Source organism: Chionomys nivalis, chromosome 2 (genome assembly GCF_950005125.1).
Source record: "Chionomys nivalis chromosome 2, mChiNiv1.1, whole genome shotgun sequence".
NCBI lineage: Eukaryota > Metazoa > Chordata > Mammalia > Rodentia > Cricetidae > Chionomys > Chionomys nivalis.
The window spans coordinates 82,311,166-82,326,430 of NC_080087.1; the positions used below are offsets into that span (position 1 = coordinate 82,311,166).

General features: G+C 48.0%; 1 protein-coding gene across 3 annotated transcripts; it reads left to right on the forward strand.

Moving 5' to 3' along the window:
• Positions 1-126: 126 nt before the first annotated feature.
• Gmfg (glia maturation factor gamma) lies at positions 127-11,673 on the forward strand. Of its 3 annotated transcripts, none has more exons than XM_057761914.1 (7): positions 127-147; positions 6,136-6,232; positions 6,346-6,395; positions 7,636-7,685; positions 10,064-10,146; positions 11,128-11,201; positions 11,501-11,673. In XM_057761914.1, exons 1-7 carry the CDS (start codon positions 145-147, stop codon positions 11,570-11,572), a joined length of 429 nt encoding a protein of 142 aa, XP_057617897.1. In that variant the 5' UTR covers positions 127-144; the 3' UTR covers positions 11,573-11,673. The 3 variants fall into 3 exon arrangements, with proteins under 3 accessions (XP_057617897.1, XP_057617896.1, XP_057617899.1); XM_057761913.1 differs by lacking the exon at positions 127-147 and adding an exon at positions 5,648-5,711; XM_057761916.1 differs by lacking the exon at positions 127-147 and adding an exon at positions 5,712-5,828.
• The last annotated feature ends 3,592 nt before the right edge of the window (positions 11,674-15,265 follow it).

Sequence of the window (15,265 nt, forward strand, 5' to 3'; positions counted from 1 at the left end):
AGAGAAAGGTCCAGGACAAAGCTCTCTGGGAGATCGGGTCCCAGAGAAGAAGCTCAGTGTCGGACGCCCAACAGCGAAGTCAAGACCATTGCCCCACCCAGCCACAAACTCAGGCTGAAGACCAGGATTTAAGGATCATTAGAGATGGTAATTGAAGCTTTGGGAGTGGGTGACCATTCCCAAAGAGTGTATGGGGGATGAATGAAGACTAGGATCAGACGGAGCTCTGAAAATGAGGACACTTGGTTTGAAAAAAGAAATGGAGCCGGGCGGTGGTGGCGCACGCCTTTAATCCCAGCACTTGGGAGGCTGAGGCAGGTGGATCTCTGTGAGTTCGAGACCAGCCTGGTCTACAAGAGCTAGTTCCAGGACAGGCTCCAAAACCACAGAGAAACCCTGTCTCGAAAAACAAAAAAACAAAAAAACAAAAAACAAAAAAGAAAGAAAGAAAGAAAAGAAATGGACACTAAACGAAGACTGTGAAGTGGCAGCAAGGAGTAGAAGGAACTGGGTGTAGTGGCGCAAGCCTTTAATCCCAACAAGACAGAGGGGTAGGGGCGACTTCTCTGTAAATTAGAAGCCAGCCTGGTCTATGTATATAATGAGACCCTGTCTCAAAAATAGGAGAGGAGAGGAGGGGAGGGGAGGGGAGGGAAAGAGGGAGAAAGAGAGAGAGAGAGAGAGTGTGAAAAGGGTAAGGAAAGTCCATTTCATACCAGGGGCATCAAAAGTCCCGTCTGTTGACTTGATTTGGAGTTTTTGAATTAGGATCTCTCATACCGGGGGCATCACAAGTCCCGTCTGTTGACTTGATTTGGAGTTTTTGAATTAGGATCTCTCATACCAGGGGGCATCACAAGTCCCGTCTGTTGACTTGATTTGGAGTTTTTGAATTAGGATCTCATTCTAGTCATGACTGGCCTAGACTTTTTTTTTTTTAAATATTTATTTATTTATTATGTATACAATATTCTGTCTGTGTGTATGCCTGCAGGCCAGAAGAGGGCACCAGACCCCATACAGATGGTTGTGAGCCACCATGTGGTTGCCGGGAATTGAACTCAGGACCTTTGGAAGAGCAGGCAATGCTCTCAACCTCTGAGCCATCTCTCCAGCCCCTAGACTTTTTCTTATACTATACAAGTTGCACTTCTCCTTTCAAATGTAAGCTAACCACACACACCCCCTACTTTTAACTTTGCTTTGTTTAAAGACATTTTTCTGAGGTGAGCAGTTAAGAGCATTCACTGCTAGGCCAAAGGACCTGGCTTCAATTCCTAGCACCCGCATGGAGACTAACAACTGTAATTTCAGTTCCAGGGGAATCTGTCATCCTCTTCTGACTTCTTCAGGAAAACACACACACATAAAAAGTTTAAAAATTGTTTAAGAGCCAGGTGTGGTGGTGCATAATCTTAATCCCAGCACTCAGGAAGTGGAGGTGGGTGGACCTCTGAGTTGGAGGCCAGCCTGGTTCACAAAAGTGAGCTTCAGGACAGTCAGGGTTACTTAGAAAAAAAACCCTGTCTCGGGCTGGAGAGATGGCTCAGTGGTTAAGAGCACCAACTGCTCTTCCAGAGGTCCTGAGTTCAATTCCCAGCAACCACATGGTGGCTCACAGCCATCTATAATGAGACCTGACGCTCCCTTCTGGCTTGAGGGCACACATGGAAGGAATGCTGTACACATAATAAATAAATAAATATTAAAAAAAAAACTGTCTCAAATAAATAAATAAATAAATAAGCTAGCATTGTGGCATGGAGTTTAAGAGAAAATTGGAAAGCAGTAAGTATAGACAATTGTTTTGGGAAAGTTTGGAAGAAAATCAGCAGCAGGTGTGGCTGCCAAGCCATACAAGTGACAGAGAACAAGAAGAATCAGTTCTGTTTTACCGTGTGGGTTCAAACTTACGTGGTCGGGCTTTGCACCACACACCTTAATCTGCTGAGCAAACTCCGTGACCCTGTTTGTTTTGAGACAGGGTCTCACTGTGTAGCCCTAGCTGTCCTGGAACTTGGCTATGTAAACCAGGCTGCCTTCAGATTCATAGAGGATCCATCTGCCTTTGGCTCCTGAGTAGCTGGATGAAAGGTATGCACCACCAAACCCAGCTATTTATTTTTGAGACACCTCAGCCCAGTTGGGCCTCTTAACTCACCAGGTAAGGAAGAATGACCTTGAACTGTAGACCCTCCTGCCTGCTCCTCTTGAGTGCTAAATGTGCTACTTTATATAGTTTATATGGTGCTGGGGATTGTGCCCAGGGCATGCATGCTAGACAAGTACTCCACCAACTGAGCTATGGTGTTAGCTAGATTAATGTTTGTTTATAGATCAGTTTTTATTGTATGTGTATAGGTCTTTGCCTGCATGTTTTTCTGTGTGTCACATGCATGCTTGGTGCCCATGGAGACCAGAAGAGGGCATTGGATCCCCTGGAAGTAAAGTTATAGACAGTTCTTAGGCATCACGTGTGTTTTGGAAATGGAACGTGAGATCTCTGGACGAGCAGCCGGTGCTCTTAACTATTGCTCTATACCCCCCTCCCCCTTATTTTTGGACTTTGGAGACGTGTCTTGTTATATACCCCTAGCTGGCCAATACTCCTGCCTCAGCCTCTTGAGAATTACACGTGTCTCACCACACATGGCTGAGACGAAGCTGTTCATTTTGAAAGTGGAAGAACTAACACTTCACGAGACCTCAGAGGAAGAGTAGTCATCAAGGGACAGGGACAGATTATGGGAAGGGTTGGAGAGTAGCTGTAGAGGTGGCCTGGCAGGTGGAGTGGGGACCAGTGGTGGAGTCTGTCCATTGTTAGAAAGGAGAGCCCGCACAGAAAGCCAAGCGGAGCTAGGGATTAGGGATATTTTTTCTTGCCTGTATTTCTTCACTAAAATACATATGATTTTCTCATAAAGTACTTTGTTTGTATAGCTTCTTTATAGAACACTTGGATTTATTAATTGATTTTTTAAAATTTATGCATTTAAGTAGGTCATATTACCCACTATTCCATTTCAAGAAGGGGATGGGAATATGAGTACTTCGTGTGTATGTATGTGTGTGTGTGTTTACATGAGAACAAAAAGCCAAGCCTTGTGTGTGTTAACACATGCCTTTGCTGAGCTACACACAACCCCTCAACACTCCTTTGTTTGTTTTATCAGATTTTTCTGAAGTTTTTGCTTGTTCTTCCTTTTTATTCTTTAAGATTTATTTTATTTTGTGTGTGAGTGTTTTACCTGCATGTGTGTATGTATATGACATGTGTGTCTGGTACCCACAGAGGTCCGAAAATGGTGTTGGATGCCCTGGAACTGGAGTTGACTACTGTGTAGGTGCTGGGAATCAAGCCCTGATCCTCTCCAAGGGTAACTCTTTTGTTTTGTTGGTGTTGGTTTCTCGAGACAGGGTCTCTCTGTGTTGCTCTGGCTGTCCTGGAACTTGCTCTCTAGACCAGGCTGTGTTCAACTCACAGAGATCCTCCTGCCTCTGCCCTTAGTGCTGAGATTAAAGGTGTGCACCAACACCTCCAGGCTGCCAATGTTTTTAACTGCTCTTAGCTGGTGAGCCATCTCTGGAACCTTGTTGTTTTCGGTTTGTTTGTTTTGTTTGTTTTTTTAATTCTCTCTCTCTCTCTCTCTCTCTCTCTCTCTCTCTCTCTCTCTAGACAGGATCTGGGTCCAGGCTGGGTTCACTGTGGTCCTTGTTGGCCTCAGACTTGGTATGTAGCCACAAGTGACCTTAACTCTTGATCTCCTGTCTTTATCTTCCAAAGGCTAGAGTGGGAGGACTGGCTCTGTTTTGGTGTATTTGACAAAAAGCTGAACTATGTAGCCCAGGATGGCCTGCAATTCTCCACTCTCCTGCTTCTACCTCCCAAGTGTTGGAATTATAGGCATGCATCACTATGCCCTACTAGTATCTACTCTTTCGTTTTTAAGTTTTTTCAAAAGATTTATTTATTTTATGTATATGAGTGCATGTACAACTTTATGCCAGAGAGCGCATCAGATCCCCCTATAAATGGTAGTGAACCACCATGTGGGTGCTGGGAATTGAACTCAGGACCTCCAGAAGAGCAGCCAGTGCTCTGAACCTCTGAACCATTCCTTCAGCCCTCATTTTAAAATTTTTTATTAGATTATATTTTATTTGTTTATATTTGTATATACATGAAAATGCCATATCCCACTTGTGGAGGTCAGAGAATAATTTGTGGGAATTGGTTCTCGCCTTCCCCACGTGGGTCGCAGGGACTGAACCTAGTTCCTCAGGCTTGGTAGCAAGCACCCTTACCCACTGAGCCATCTCACAGGTCCTATTTCAGCCTTTTGGTATCTATGTGTAACTCTACCTATCCTGGAGTTCACTCTTGTCAAACAGATGGCCTCAGACTTGCAGCCATCCTGAGTGCTGGAATAAATACATTATATACCACTTTTATTTATTTTTGAGACAGGGTCTCTCTTTGTAGTCAGTCACCACTCTAGAAACTGAGACCTTGGAGAGTGAAGTTGATAAAAGAGGCAGAGATCTAGCCAGTCATGGTGGCACAGGCCTTTCATCCCAGTGCCAGGGAGGCAGAGGTAGGAGGCTCTCTGAGTCTGAGGCTAGCCTGGTTTAAAGAGCGAGTTCCAGGACAGCCAGGGCTACACAGAGAAACCCTATCTCAAAAGAAAAAAAAAAAAAAAAGCAGACTAAGACCTAGTGTAATACCCACTTTATTCAGAGCCCAAGCCAATTTATACTCTGGGGGTTAAAATGGTCACACGGATATAGTTCTTATGAATTCAAACTGTATACAATCACAAGGACAAGCCACATGTGCCCAAAACATGTTTTTCCATAGAGGTATATAATTGAGTACAAGCAGAAAGCAGTAATCTGAAGCAAACTCACTCCTAGCCCCTACACCTGGGAGGAGCATGAAAACACTTTCTAAGAACAATTCTGACCAGGCTTGGTGGCACACACCTTTAATCCCAGCACTCAGGATGCAGAGGCAGGGGAATCTCTGTGAGTTCAAGGCCAGTTTAGTCTACCTTGCGAGTACCAGGACAGCCAGGGCTACGCAGAAAACTTTGTCTCGAGAAACCAAAAAACAAACAAGCAAACAAACAAAAACCATGTTTTGAAGAAACGGAGGTCACAAGATGCCTGTCTAGTTTTCTTGGAGTTTGTCATAAGCACTCAGAATCCTCACGCAGCTCCATCCCTGGACTATGTTCTAACAGTAGCCCTGGAAGATCTGTCCTAGAACTCACTATATTGACCAGGCTGACCTCAATCTCACAAAGATCCTCCTGCTTCTGCCTGCTAAGTGCAGGAACTGAAGGTGTATTCTACAACACCGGACTTGCTAACTATTGGGCACGTCTATCAACCTGGGGGATAGCTGAAGCTATTATCTTCACAGCGATCCCAGACCAGAGTGGTGGGTTTCCTTAGCTAGGGCCGGACAGTGGGGCAAGCCTCAGTGAGTATTTGAACCTCCACCTCAGTGGCCACAAGGCCTCCTGGGTTCTGGCAGATGCAGGGAAGGAAGGAAGGGGAGGAGCCCTTTGTGACAGTTGTCCCAGGCTGGGCATAAACAGGATGTGGTCTTAGGTGAAACCTCCCCTTCCCAGTCCGCCCCTCAGCCTGGGTCCCCACCCATAGAAGACAGCGGAACTGAGAGGAGGCCTGAGGACAGAAAAGCCATGGTCAGAGGGCCTGGGTGGCAAGGAAGGGCTTGGGCCTGCTGTTTAGGGTGGACTGGGGCAAGGAGGGTGCCTGGATGAAGGTCAGCTGAGGATGAAGGTCACTGGCAGGGAAGGAAGGTACCCAGCTGAGGCAAAGGATCTAGCTAGGGCAGAGAGGTGGTGGTTCTATTTTGGCCCCAAGCAAGCGATCCTTGGGTTTTCTGGACTAATCCACGAGAACCTAGCAGGAAGGCAGAACCTGCCCTCTGTGTATACCCCGGAGCTGAGTCGTGTGTCCCAGTGACTGGCACCCACTGAGGTGTTTGCCAAAGTCCTCTCACATGGGCTAGCTTCAGCTTCTTCCATGGTTTATGAGGAAACTGAGTCAGGAAAGGAGCCAGGCTAGAGGCCAAACCAATTCAACTCCTCCCTGTCCCATTGGCAGTCGGACTCCCTGGTGGTGTGTGAAGTGGACCCGGAGTTAAAAGAAAAGCTGAGGAAATTCCGCTTCCGAAAAGAGACCGACAATGCAGCCATCATAAGTCAGTGACTTCTGCCCTATGGAAGGGTGGGGCAGGGGTGACAGGGAGGGAGGGCTGGGCTAGTGCCCCCTGGGATGGGAGGGACCTGTAACCTGTGTTCTATCCCTCTCCAGTGAAAGTGGACAAAGACCGGCAGATGGTGGTGCTGGAGGAAGAATTCCAGGTTAGGGCCGGGATGTGGGACCCCTGAAACAGTGAGAGGTCTGGGGACAGAGCTGGTAGACTGCTCCCTGGGTACCTCATAACAAGGTACAATGACACATGCTTGTAATGCCTGTGCTCTAGAGATGGAGATGGGAGGGCCACAACATTAACTGGAGGCTAGCCTGGGCGGCAAGAGGCCCTGTATCAAAAGGTCAAACAAAGGTTGGGCACAGTGGCTCTGTTTTTTAATCCCAGAACTCAAAAGGCAGAGACAGGCAGATCTCTCTGTGTTGGAAGTCAACCTGATCCTTCATAGTGAGTTCAAGCCTTACCCCTGCCTTAAAAAAAAAAAAATAGCCGGGTATTTCAGCTATGGTTAACTATTGCTGTGCCGCCATGACCCACATGAACTGGGGAGAAAGGGGTTATTTGGCTTGCATATCCTGAATCACAGTCCGACTGATGAAAGTCAGGGCAAGAACTCAAAGCAGACAGGAACCTGGAGGCAGGAGCTGAGGTGGAGGCCATGGAGGGAGCTGTTTGTTTCCCATGGCTTGCTCAGCCTGCTTTATTATAGAACCCAGGACCAGCAGCCCAGGGAGTGGCCCAACCCACAATGGTCTGAGTCTTCCTGTATCACTAAAGAAAGTGTCTTACAGGCTTGTCTACAGCCCTTCTAATAGACACAATTTCTCAATTGCGTTTTCTCCCCTCAGATGTCAAGGTGGCATAAAACTAGCCAGCACCTAGGGCTTCCGTTCTAGATAAGGTAGCTAAAAGCCACCAACAACCCTGTATAACTGGATAAGCCTTCCATTTTGTGGCCTCGCTGTCCGCATTAGCCTTCCTTCCTTCCTTCTTTCTGGGGTTGAGGCTCTTGGCAAGGGAGGGTATTGACCAGGAGGAGCTGGGCTTCCTTGGGCCCCCTGAAGGGAAGTAGAGTGGAGTGGTTACCATGGGAACACTGATTCAAATCGGAACTCTGGCATTTACTGTCTTGTGCAATGTGGAGCAAGTCCCTTGACATTGGTGTGCCTCAGTTTCTGTAGCTGGCAAGTGGGTATAATAAGACCTCCCCATATGGTTCTGAGAAAACTCAATGAATCTACACATGCTTCGCTTCTTAGAACAATGATCACACATTTCAAGTGCTCATTTAATGAACTGAATGATGGTTATTTGTTCCCTCCCTCCCTCCCTCCCTCTCTCCCTTTCTCTCTTTCTCTAACTGAACGATGGTCATTTGTTCTCTCTCTCAGAACATTTCTCCAGAGGAACTTAGATCTGAGTTGCCAGAGAGACAACCCAGGTAGGAATCCTGGGGGAAGGGGTGGTGTGGAGGACTATGGGTAGGGAGTGATAAAAGACCTACAGATTGGGGAGCCATGGGGCTCCAGTTCTGTCTATGTGCTCAGGATCTCTGAGTTTGAAGCCAAAAAGTCATAGTCTAGAAATTTTTGTTGGTTTGGTAATATTTTATTACAGAATTTTACGCTAGTATGATAAGGATCTATTTATTTTGTTTTATGTACATGAGTATTTTGACTGTAGTTATGTCTATGTACAATATGTGTGCCTGGTGCCCATAGATATCAGAAGACAACATAGGATCTCCTGGACTTAGTTGTGAGCCACCGTGTGGGTACTGGGAATGGAACCTAGGTCTTTGAAAGAGCAGCAAGTGCTCTTAACTTCTGAGCCATCTTTCCAGTCCTTATGCTAATAGATTTTAAAGGGTAAACAAACCAGGAGGACATTTTAAAAATTAAAAAATATTTAAGGCGAGGTTTGGTGGCACAGCACATGTAATCCCACACTTGAGAGGCAGAGGCAGGAGGATATCTGTGAGTCAGAGGCCAGCCTGGTCTACAGAGCAAGTTCCAGGACAGTCAGAGCTAGATAGTGACTCTTGTCTCAGAAATATTTTTGTATTTATGTGTATGGGCGTTCTGCATGCATGTGTGTCTGTGCACTACATGTACTCAGAGACCAGAAAAGGGCTTTGGATGCCCTAGAACAGAGTGTCGGGAGCCACCTTGTGGGTGCTGGGAACTGAACCTAGTCCTCTGTAAGGGCAAAAATTGTTAACTGCTGGGACATATCTCCAGCAATTTGCCAGGTGCTGATGGTGCCCACTTTTAACCCCAGCACTCAGGAGGCAGAGGCAGGTGGATCTCAGTGAATCTGAGGCCAGCCTGACCTACATACAGAGTGAGTTCCAGCACAGTCAGGATTGTTACACAGAGAAAGACTGTCTCAAGAAACAAAAAAAATTTTTTTAAAATTTATTATTTATGTATATGTGTGTATGTGAACCACTTGGTATGGGTCCTGGGAACTCATCTTCTGTCCTGTGCAAGGACAAAAAAAGTACTCAACCATAGAGTCATTTCTCCAGCCCCTCTTGCTGTTCCTTTGAAAAATGGTCTCAGGTATCCCAGGTTGGCCTTGAACTCATTATATAGTCAAGGACAGCTTTAAATTCCAGGTCTGGGCTGGAGAGATGGCTCTGAGGTTAAGAGCACTGGCTACCCTTCCAGAGGTCCTGAGTTCAATTCCCAGCTACCACATGATGGCTCACAGCCCACTTTAATGAGATCTGGTGCCCTCTTCAGGTACACAGGCATGCATACAGGCAGAAAATGGTATACATAATAAATAAATGAATTCCAGGTCTTGAGTCCACCTCCCAAATGCACCCTGCCCTCTCTGATTTCCATCTATTTCTTACTCAGCCTCCTGAGTGCTGGTACTACAGGCAATGGCCAGGTTCAGCCTCCTGAGTGCTGGTACCACAGGCCTACGCCAGGTTCAGCCTCCTGAGTGCTGGTACCACAGGCCTATGCCACTGTGCCTGACTCAAACTGGTCTGTCCATATCTTTCATCTCGACTCAATTCTATTTTGGTCTCTCCAGTTTTGGACCTCATTCCCAGACTCAGGGACCTTTGATAACTGCAAAGACCCAGGGCCCAGAACTGGGCCTCACCCCTGGGAGGTTCAATGCTGATGTTCTTCCGAGTTTTAGCTTAGACTTTGTCTTTTGTGTGAAATCTGACCCGTTGGACGGTGGTGCTTAGCATCTTGACTCACATCCAGTTCCACCTCCTGGGTCAGGCATCAGCTCTCAGCATCTCCTTGTGATTGCTGTGCCCTCAGGTCCCATTGCTGGGATAGGGAAGCATGGGACCCAACACGAGTCTCACATCACACGCATGTTCCAGGGCATCTCTCTGAGCATCCGCGTTCCAAGTGAATATCCCCGTGGCTGAGAATGCTCAACATTAATTTACGTTTTTTTTTTTCTTTTTGTTTTTTCGAAACAGGGTTTCTCTGTAGCTTTGGAGCCAGTCCTAGAACTCACTCTGTAGACCAGGTTGGCCTTGAAATAACAGAGATCCGTCTGCCTCTGCTCCCGAGTGCTGGGATTAAAGGCATGTACCACCACTGCCCAGCTAAATTACATTTTTTAAAGTAGTTGAGACAGGAACTGATGAAGTCCAGGCTGGCCTCAAACTCACTGTGTAGCTGAGGTTAACTCAGCTTCAGCTCCTCCTGTATCCCTTGCAAGTGCTGGGATTACAGTGGGTGCTGCCATGACCAGCTCTGGATCCAAGGACATGAACTCAAAGAGCAGCGATTGGACTGCTTCCTGGGTCCTAGCGTGCCTTTCCTTTCTCTGCCGTAGGTTCGTGGTTTACAGCTACAAGTACGTGCATGCCGATGGCAGGGTGTCTTACCCTCTGTGCTTCATCTTCTCCAGCCCCGTGGGTGAGACACGGCTCTAACTGTCCTGAGGAAAGGGTCTTAGATGCCGAGGAGCAGTGCGTGCGTGTGTGCATGCGGGTGTGTGTATGGCTATGGAGGTGTATGTAAGCGGGTATAGGCACCTATGAGTATGGATATGGGTAGAACACCAGCCCAGTATGCTGCAAGCCCTGAGTTCTATTCCCAGCACCATCAAAAAAAAAAAAAAAAATGAACACAAGGGTATAATTGTAGCCAGGTATGTTGGTGCATGCCTTTAATGCTAGCACACAGACTGTGAATTTGAGACCAGCCTGGTATGCATAGTAAGTTCCAGGACAGTCAGGGCTATAGAGAGAGACCCTGTTTCAAACAAACAAACACAAAACAACCCCCTTCCAAAAAAAGTACCCTGAAGGTACTGTAGCCAGACATAGCTGTGTTCTGCCCATAGTCTCAGCCCTTGGGAGGCTGAGGCTTGAAGGAGCGTGAGTCCCAGGCTAGCCTGGGCTACAGAGTGAAACCTTATCTGAACAACAGACGGGGCAGGCACGGTGACTCAATGACTCAAGCCCTTAGCTCTGGCACCCAGGAAGCAGGGGCAAGCAGATCTTTGTGAATTCAAGGCCAGTCCTGTCTATACAGTGAGTTCAAGGCCAGTCTGGGCTAGAGAGACCCTGTCTAAGAAAAAAACGTGTAATCATGTATATGTGTGGGGTACGTTGTATGTAGGAGCCGTGAAGTGGAGGTAGGTACTTAGGTTCGTCAAGAGTGCACACGTTCTTGTTCATGTTACCAGGAAGTCCCCACCAGAGACCTGAATCTTCCTTCTCCCAGACACCTTCTCTGTAACCTGAAGCTCCTAAACAAATCTAGAAACCCTGAGTACAGCCTTCAGGGTCCTGCTACAATCCTCCTTAAACTGCAGTGTCTACATGACCGCTAGAGTTCTACCAACCCGGAGTCGTGCCCCCAGCCACACCCGTTCTTCTCTTCTCCACACAGGCTGCAAGCCTGAACAACAGATGATGTACGCGGGCAGCAAAAACAGACTGGTGCAGACGGCGGAGCTTACGAAGGTCCAGAGGGAGCCCCAGCTCTGGAGAGGCTGGGTGACCCTGGGGTGTGGGGAAGGAAGCCAGGAGTTGAACCCCTGGGACTGTGGAGCAGACCCCTGGATCTGAGAGAGGAGGGTTGGGCCTGGATCCTCAGATCTGAGGGAAGAGCTGGGCTTGGACTCCAGGGTCTGAGGGAGGAGGCACATGGAGGTCTGGACGCCTGGGATTGAAGGAGGAGGGCTTGGATCTGGGCTCCTTAGTCCGAGGGGTCAGGAAGCCTCACTGGATCATAATGCTGAGACCTCTTTCTCTCTACCCAGGTGTTTGAAATCCGCACCACAGACGACCTCACGGAGTCCTGGCTTCAAGAAAAGTTAGCTTTCTTTCGTTGACCTTTGAGCCAGGGATATGGAATCTTTACGCTTGAATACTCAGACTCCTAGGCTGATGAACATCCAAGAGCTAAATAAACGTTAAAAAATCAGGAATTTAGCAACCCTTAACTCGGCTCTGATGCGGTTCTGATGCCTCTTTGTCGGTGCGGGCCGACAGTCCCTGCAGTTCCGCCGTGTGGCCGGCAGGGGGCGAACGTTTCCAGTGGAACAAAACTGGCCCCGGGAGGAAAAGACACCTGTTTCTTAGACACCAAGGGAGGGGACTGTAGAGCCTCCTGGGATGGAAGGGGAAACTGGGGTGACCGGGATTCCCTTAGGGAATTTTGGGGGAATGTTAGAATTTGTGAAGGGGTCACTCCTAAGAGGGAAAAGGCCCCTGAGAGGAGAAAGAGCAGTACCCCCTCTCTTCACCTCTTCTTCCACTCTGGGATTAGAAGGCATCTCTTGGTACTAAATGCTATTGTCTCAGATGAGCCCTCAGGTAGGAAGAATTTAAAGCCCAATATATATATCAAAATATCAAACTGTAATTGCTTTTGGCACCAGGAAGAAGCTAGCTTCAAGGTTGGACAAGCCTGAAGGCCCAGGACTGTGGGCAGTGAAGAGGATTCAGGGCTCAGTGAACCCCAGAGCGCTTGAAGACTCAGGGAAGGGGAGACTCCCTACGCTCTTGTCTTTTCTCTTTCTTTTCTTCCAGGACCTCTGGGCACTGAAGTCTCTCAGACCTTTCTCTCTGAAGGCCATGTATTCAGTACCCCGGTATTCAGGCTCTGAGCCTGGCCGTCACGAGAGAGGAGGATCTACTTCCCGTGCCACACTCACTATCACCCATATTTTCTCAGTCCTCACACCGGGGGCCCTGGAACTCCCTCCCTCCACTTTTTTCCAGGTTCCCTGTTGAGAGGTGGCCGTCGCCATGGTAACAGTGACACAGTGACCTTGGTCCTGGGCTGTCCCTCCCCCACCAACCCTGGTGTTTCTAGGGGCGGGCCTAGAAGGGAATTCAAGTCCTGCCTCCCCTCCCGCACCCTCAGGTTCTCCGCCCCACCCTGCCCCTTCTTTCCCTGTCTCCAGTCAAGACAAGCCCTTCCCAGAGAAATTCTGGATAACATATCTCTAAACTGGGCCATGGAGAAATGTCTTTAGCCTTCCATGTTCTGGGGGCTTTTGGATCAAGCTTGTCTCCTCCTTGCTAGAGGCCCCACTCCCCTAAATTTTGAGACAGGGTTTCTCTGGGTAACGTTGGTTGTCCTGGAACTCTCTGTGGACCAGGCTGGCCTCAAACTCAGAGATCCACCTGCCTCTGCCTCCCTCCCCGGGTTCTGGGATCAAAGGTGTGCCACCACTACCTGGCCCCAAGTTACTTCTGATCACAATCTCAGTCCCCAATGGCTGGGGGTGGGGTGGGAAAGAGAGGTCTGGGGATTACAGGGACATCTAATGAAGAGGTCATGGAACCCCTGGCTTCCCAAGATTAGAGAGGCAATGAGACTTGTCCGAGGTTACACACTCATGACCACAAATGCTTGGCAAGTACAGGCACCATACAGGCGTCCGCTTAATTCCTACAGTGCGCGATGAAGAGGTAGGTGGCCATGATGAAGAAACCGAGGCACAGAAGCTGAAACCACAGACTATCACGTCCAAGGGCCACACTGCACTGTTTTAGGAAAGAATCTCAGTAGCTGTTGCCTTCCTTCCCTTCTCCCTCCTCCCTACCCTACCCTTCAGAATTGAACTTGCTTTTAGGTTGTAATGTATGGGACTTGCCCAATCAAGAACAAGTTTGGAAAGCAAGAACCAATCAGAGGGTCCAGAACAGATTATCTGATGAAGAGTCAGTATAACGGGGGCTTTTTATTGATGTAATGCATTTTGTTAATGTATGTATGCATGTATGTATGTATGTATGCGTGCACAGGTGTGTGTATGTTTGTGCATGTGTACATGCGGGACAGCCAGAGGACAACTTTCAGGAGTTGGTTCTTTCCTTCCGCCTTGTGGGCTCCAGGAATTGAATTCAGATCTTCAGTCTTGGACAGAGGTGCCAGTGGGTACTGAGCCATCTAGCCAGCCCAAGCTCTCTTCGTTTTGAATCTGCACTTTATGTTTTCCCAGGGCAACTTCTTTCTATTCTTGGACATGGGGCAGGGCTTGTGTTTGAGAAGCTCAGAAGGGATTTAGCACAGAATAAAGACTTCCAGGCTAGGTGGAAAGTCAGGATTCTAAAGGGCAAGAAGGCAAAGATGGAGGGTGTGGTTTACTCAGAAGAGGTTGGGCTTGTATTTGTGGGCGGAGCCTAGGATATTATTTACTTACTCCCTAAGAATCTAGAGTTTCAGGCGGGGCATGGTAGCACACGCCTTTAGTCCAAACACTGAGAGGCAGAGGCAACCTGGTTTACAAAACAAATTTGGGGCCAGCCCATTACATAGAGTGGGATTTATGCTTTGGGGCGGGGCCTAAGAGGCAGCAGGTAGGACCAGAACTGGTGAAGAATTTTTGGCTTGGTTATCAGTCTGTATTGAAAGTCTGCTGCAAGAATTGGGGATCTAGTTAGGAACTGCAGTGTGTACTTTCAGTGGTCCATACCTCTGCCTGCTTCATAGATTCTTCACTTAGCCGTCGTGTCTCCGTTATCCTCCCTCTTCCCCTCACCTCCAGCCCGGACCTGACTTCACCCCTCTTTCCCTTTCATTTTTATGCTATGCTGCCCCTTATTATTGACCTGTGTGACCCTGGGCAGGGGACTAAGCCTCTGTCTGCCTCAATGATTCTCATCTGTGAAATGGGGATAGTCAGGGCAGCTCCTCCTTACCCGAAGGCCCCGGAACCACTGCCACCTGCAGTGTGGCTGTGTCTATGCTAGCATTTGCTGCTGTGATTCTCCTGCTCCCTTAAGTGTGGTACGTGCATGTACATCTGTGAGTGTGTGTGTTGGCCAGAGGTCAACTTAGGTGTTCTTTCTTAGGAGTGGTCCATCTTTTTTTTTTTTTAATTGTAAAAAGTCATATGCTGGGCTGGAGAGATGGCTCAGTGGTTAGGAGCATTGCCTGTTCTTCCAAAGGTCCTGAGTTCAATTCCCAGCAACCACATGGTAGCTCACAACCATCTGTAATGAGGTCTGGTGCCCTCTTCTGGCCTGCAGGCATACACACAGACAGAATAATGTATACATAAGAAAAATAAATAAATATAAAAAAAGAAAATTAGAATGAGTATTTTTTTAAAAAGTAATATGCCTGGCAATGGTGATACCTGTAATCCCAGAACAAAAAAAAATATGTGTATGGGTACAACGTCTGTGTAGCACTTGCCTATCTGGTGCCTGTGGAGGTCAGAAGAGGGAGCTGGATCCCCTGAAACTGGAATTACAGAGAGTTGTGAGCTGCCATGTAGGTAGGTGGTAGGAATTGAACCTGGGTCCATTTGAAGTCAGTGTTCTTAAGAGATGAGCCATCTCTCCAGCACAGGTTTTACTTTGTTCATGGGACAGATTCTCTCACTGGGACCTAGGGCTGGCAGGTTAGGCTACACTGGGTGGCCAAAAAGCCCCAGGGATCTGCCTGTCTCAGCCACCATCCTCCCTGCTGCATGGCAAGGACTTCACAGGCTGAGTGATCCCCCAGTCCCTCTTTCTACTCTGTTTCTTCAAAGCTGTGCCTCCTTGCTCTGGCTAAGGTGGATGGC

Coding starts and splice junctions, on each gene's coding strand:
- Gmfg (XM_057761914.1), top strand. Junction 6,233..6,345: donor CGACAATGCAGCCATCATAA/GTCAGTGACTTC, acceptor ATCCCTCTCCAG/TGAAAGTGGACAAAGACCGG. Junction 10,147..11,127: donor CATCTTCTCCAGCCCCGTGG/GTGAGACACGGC, acceptor TTCTCCACACAG/GCTGCAAGCCTGAACAACAG.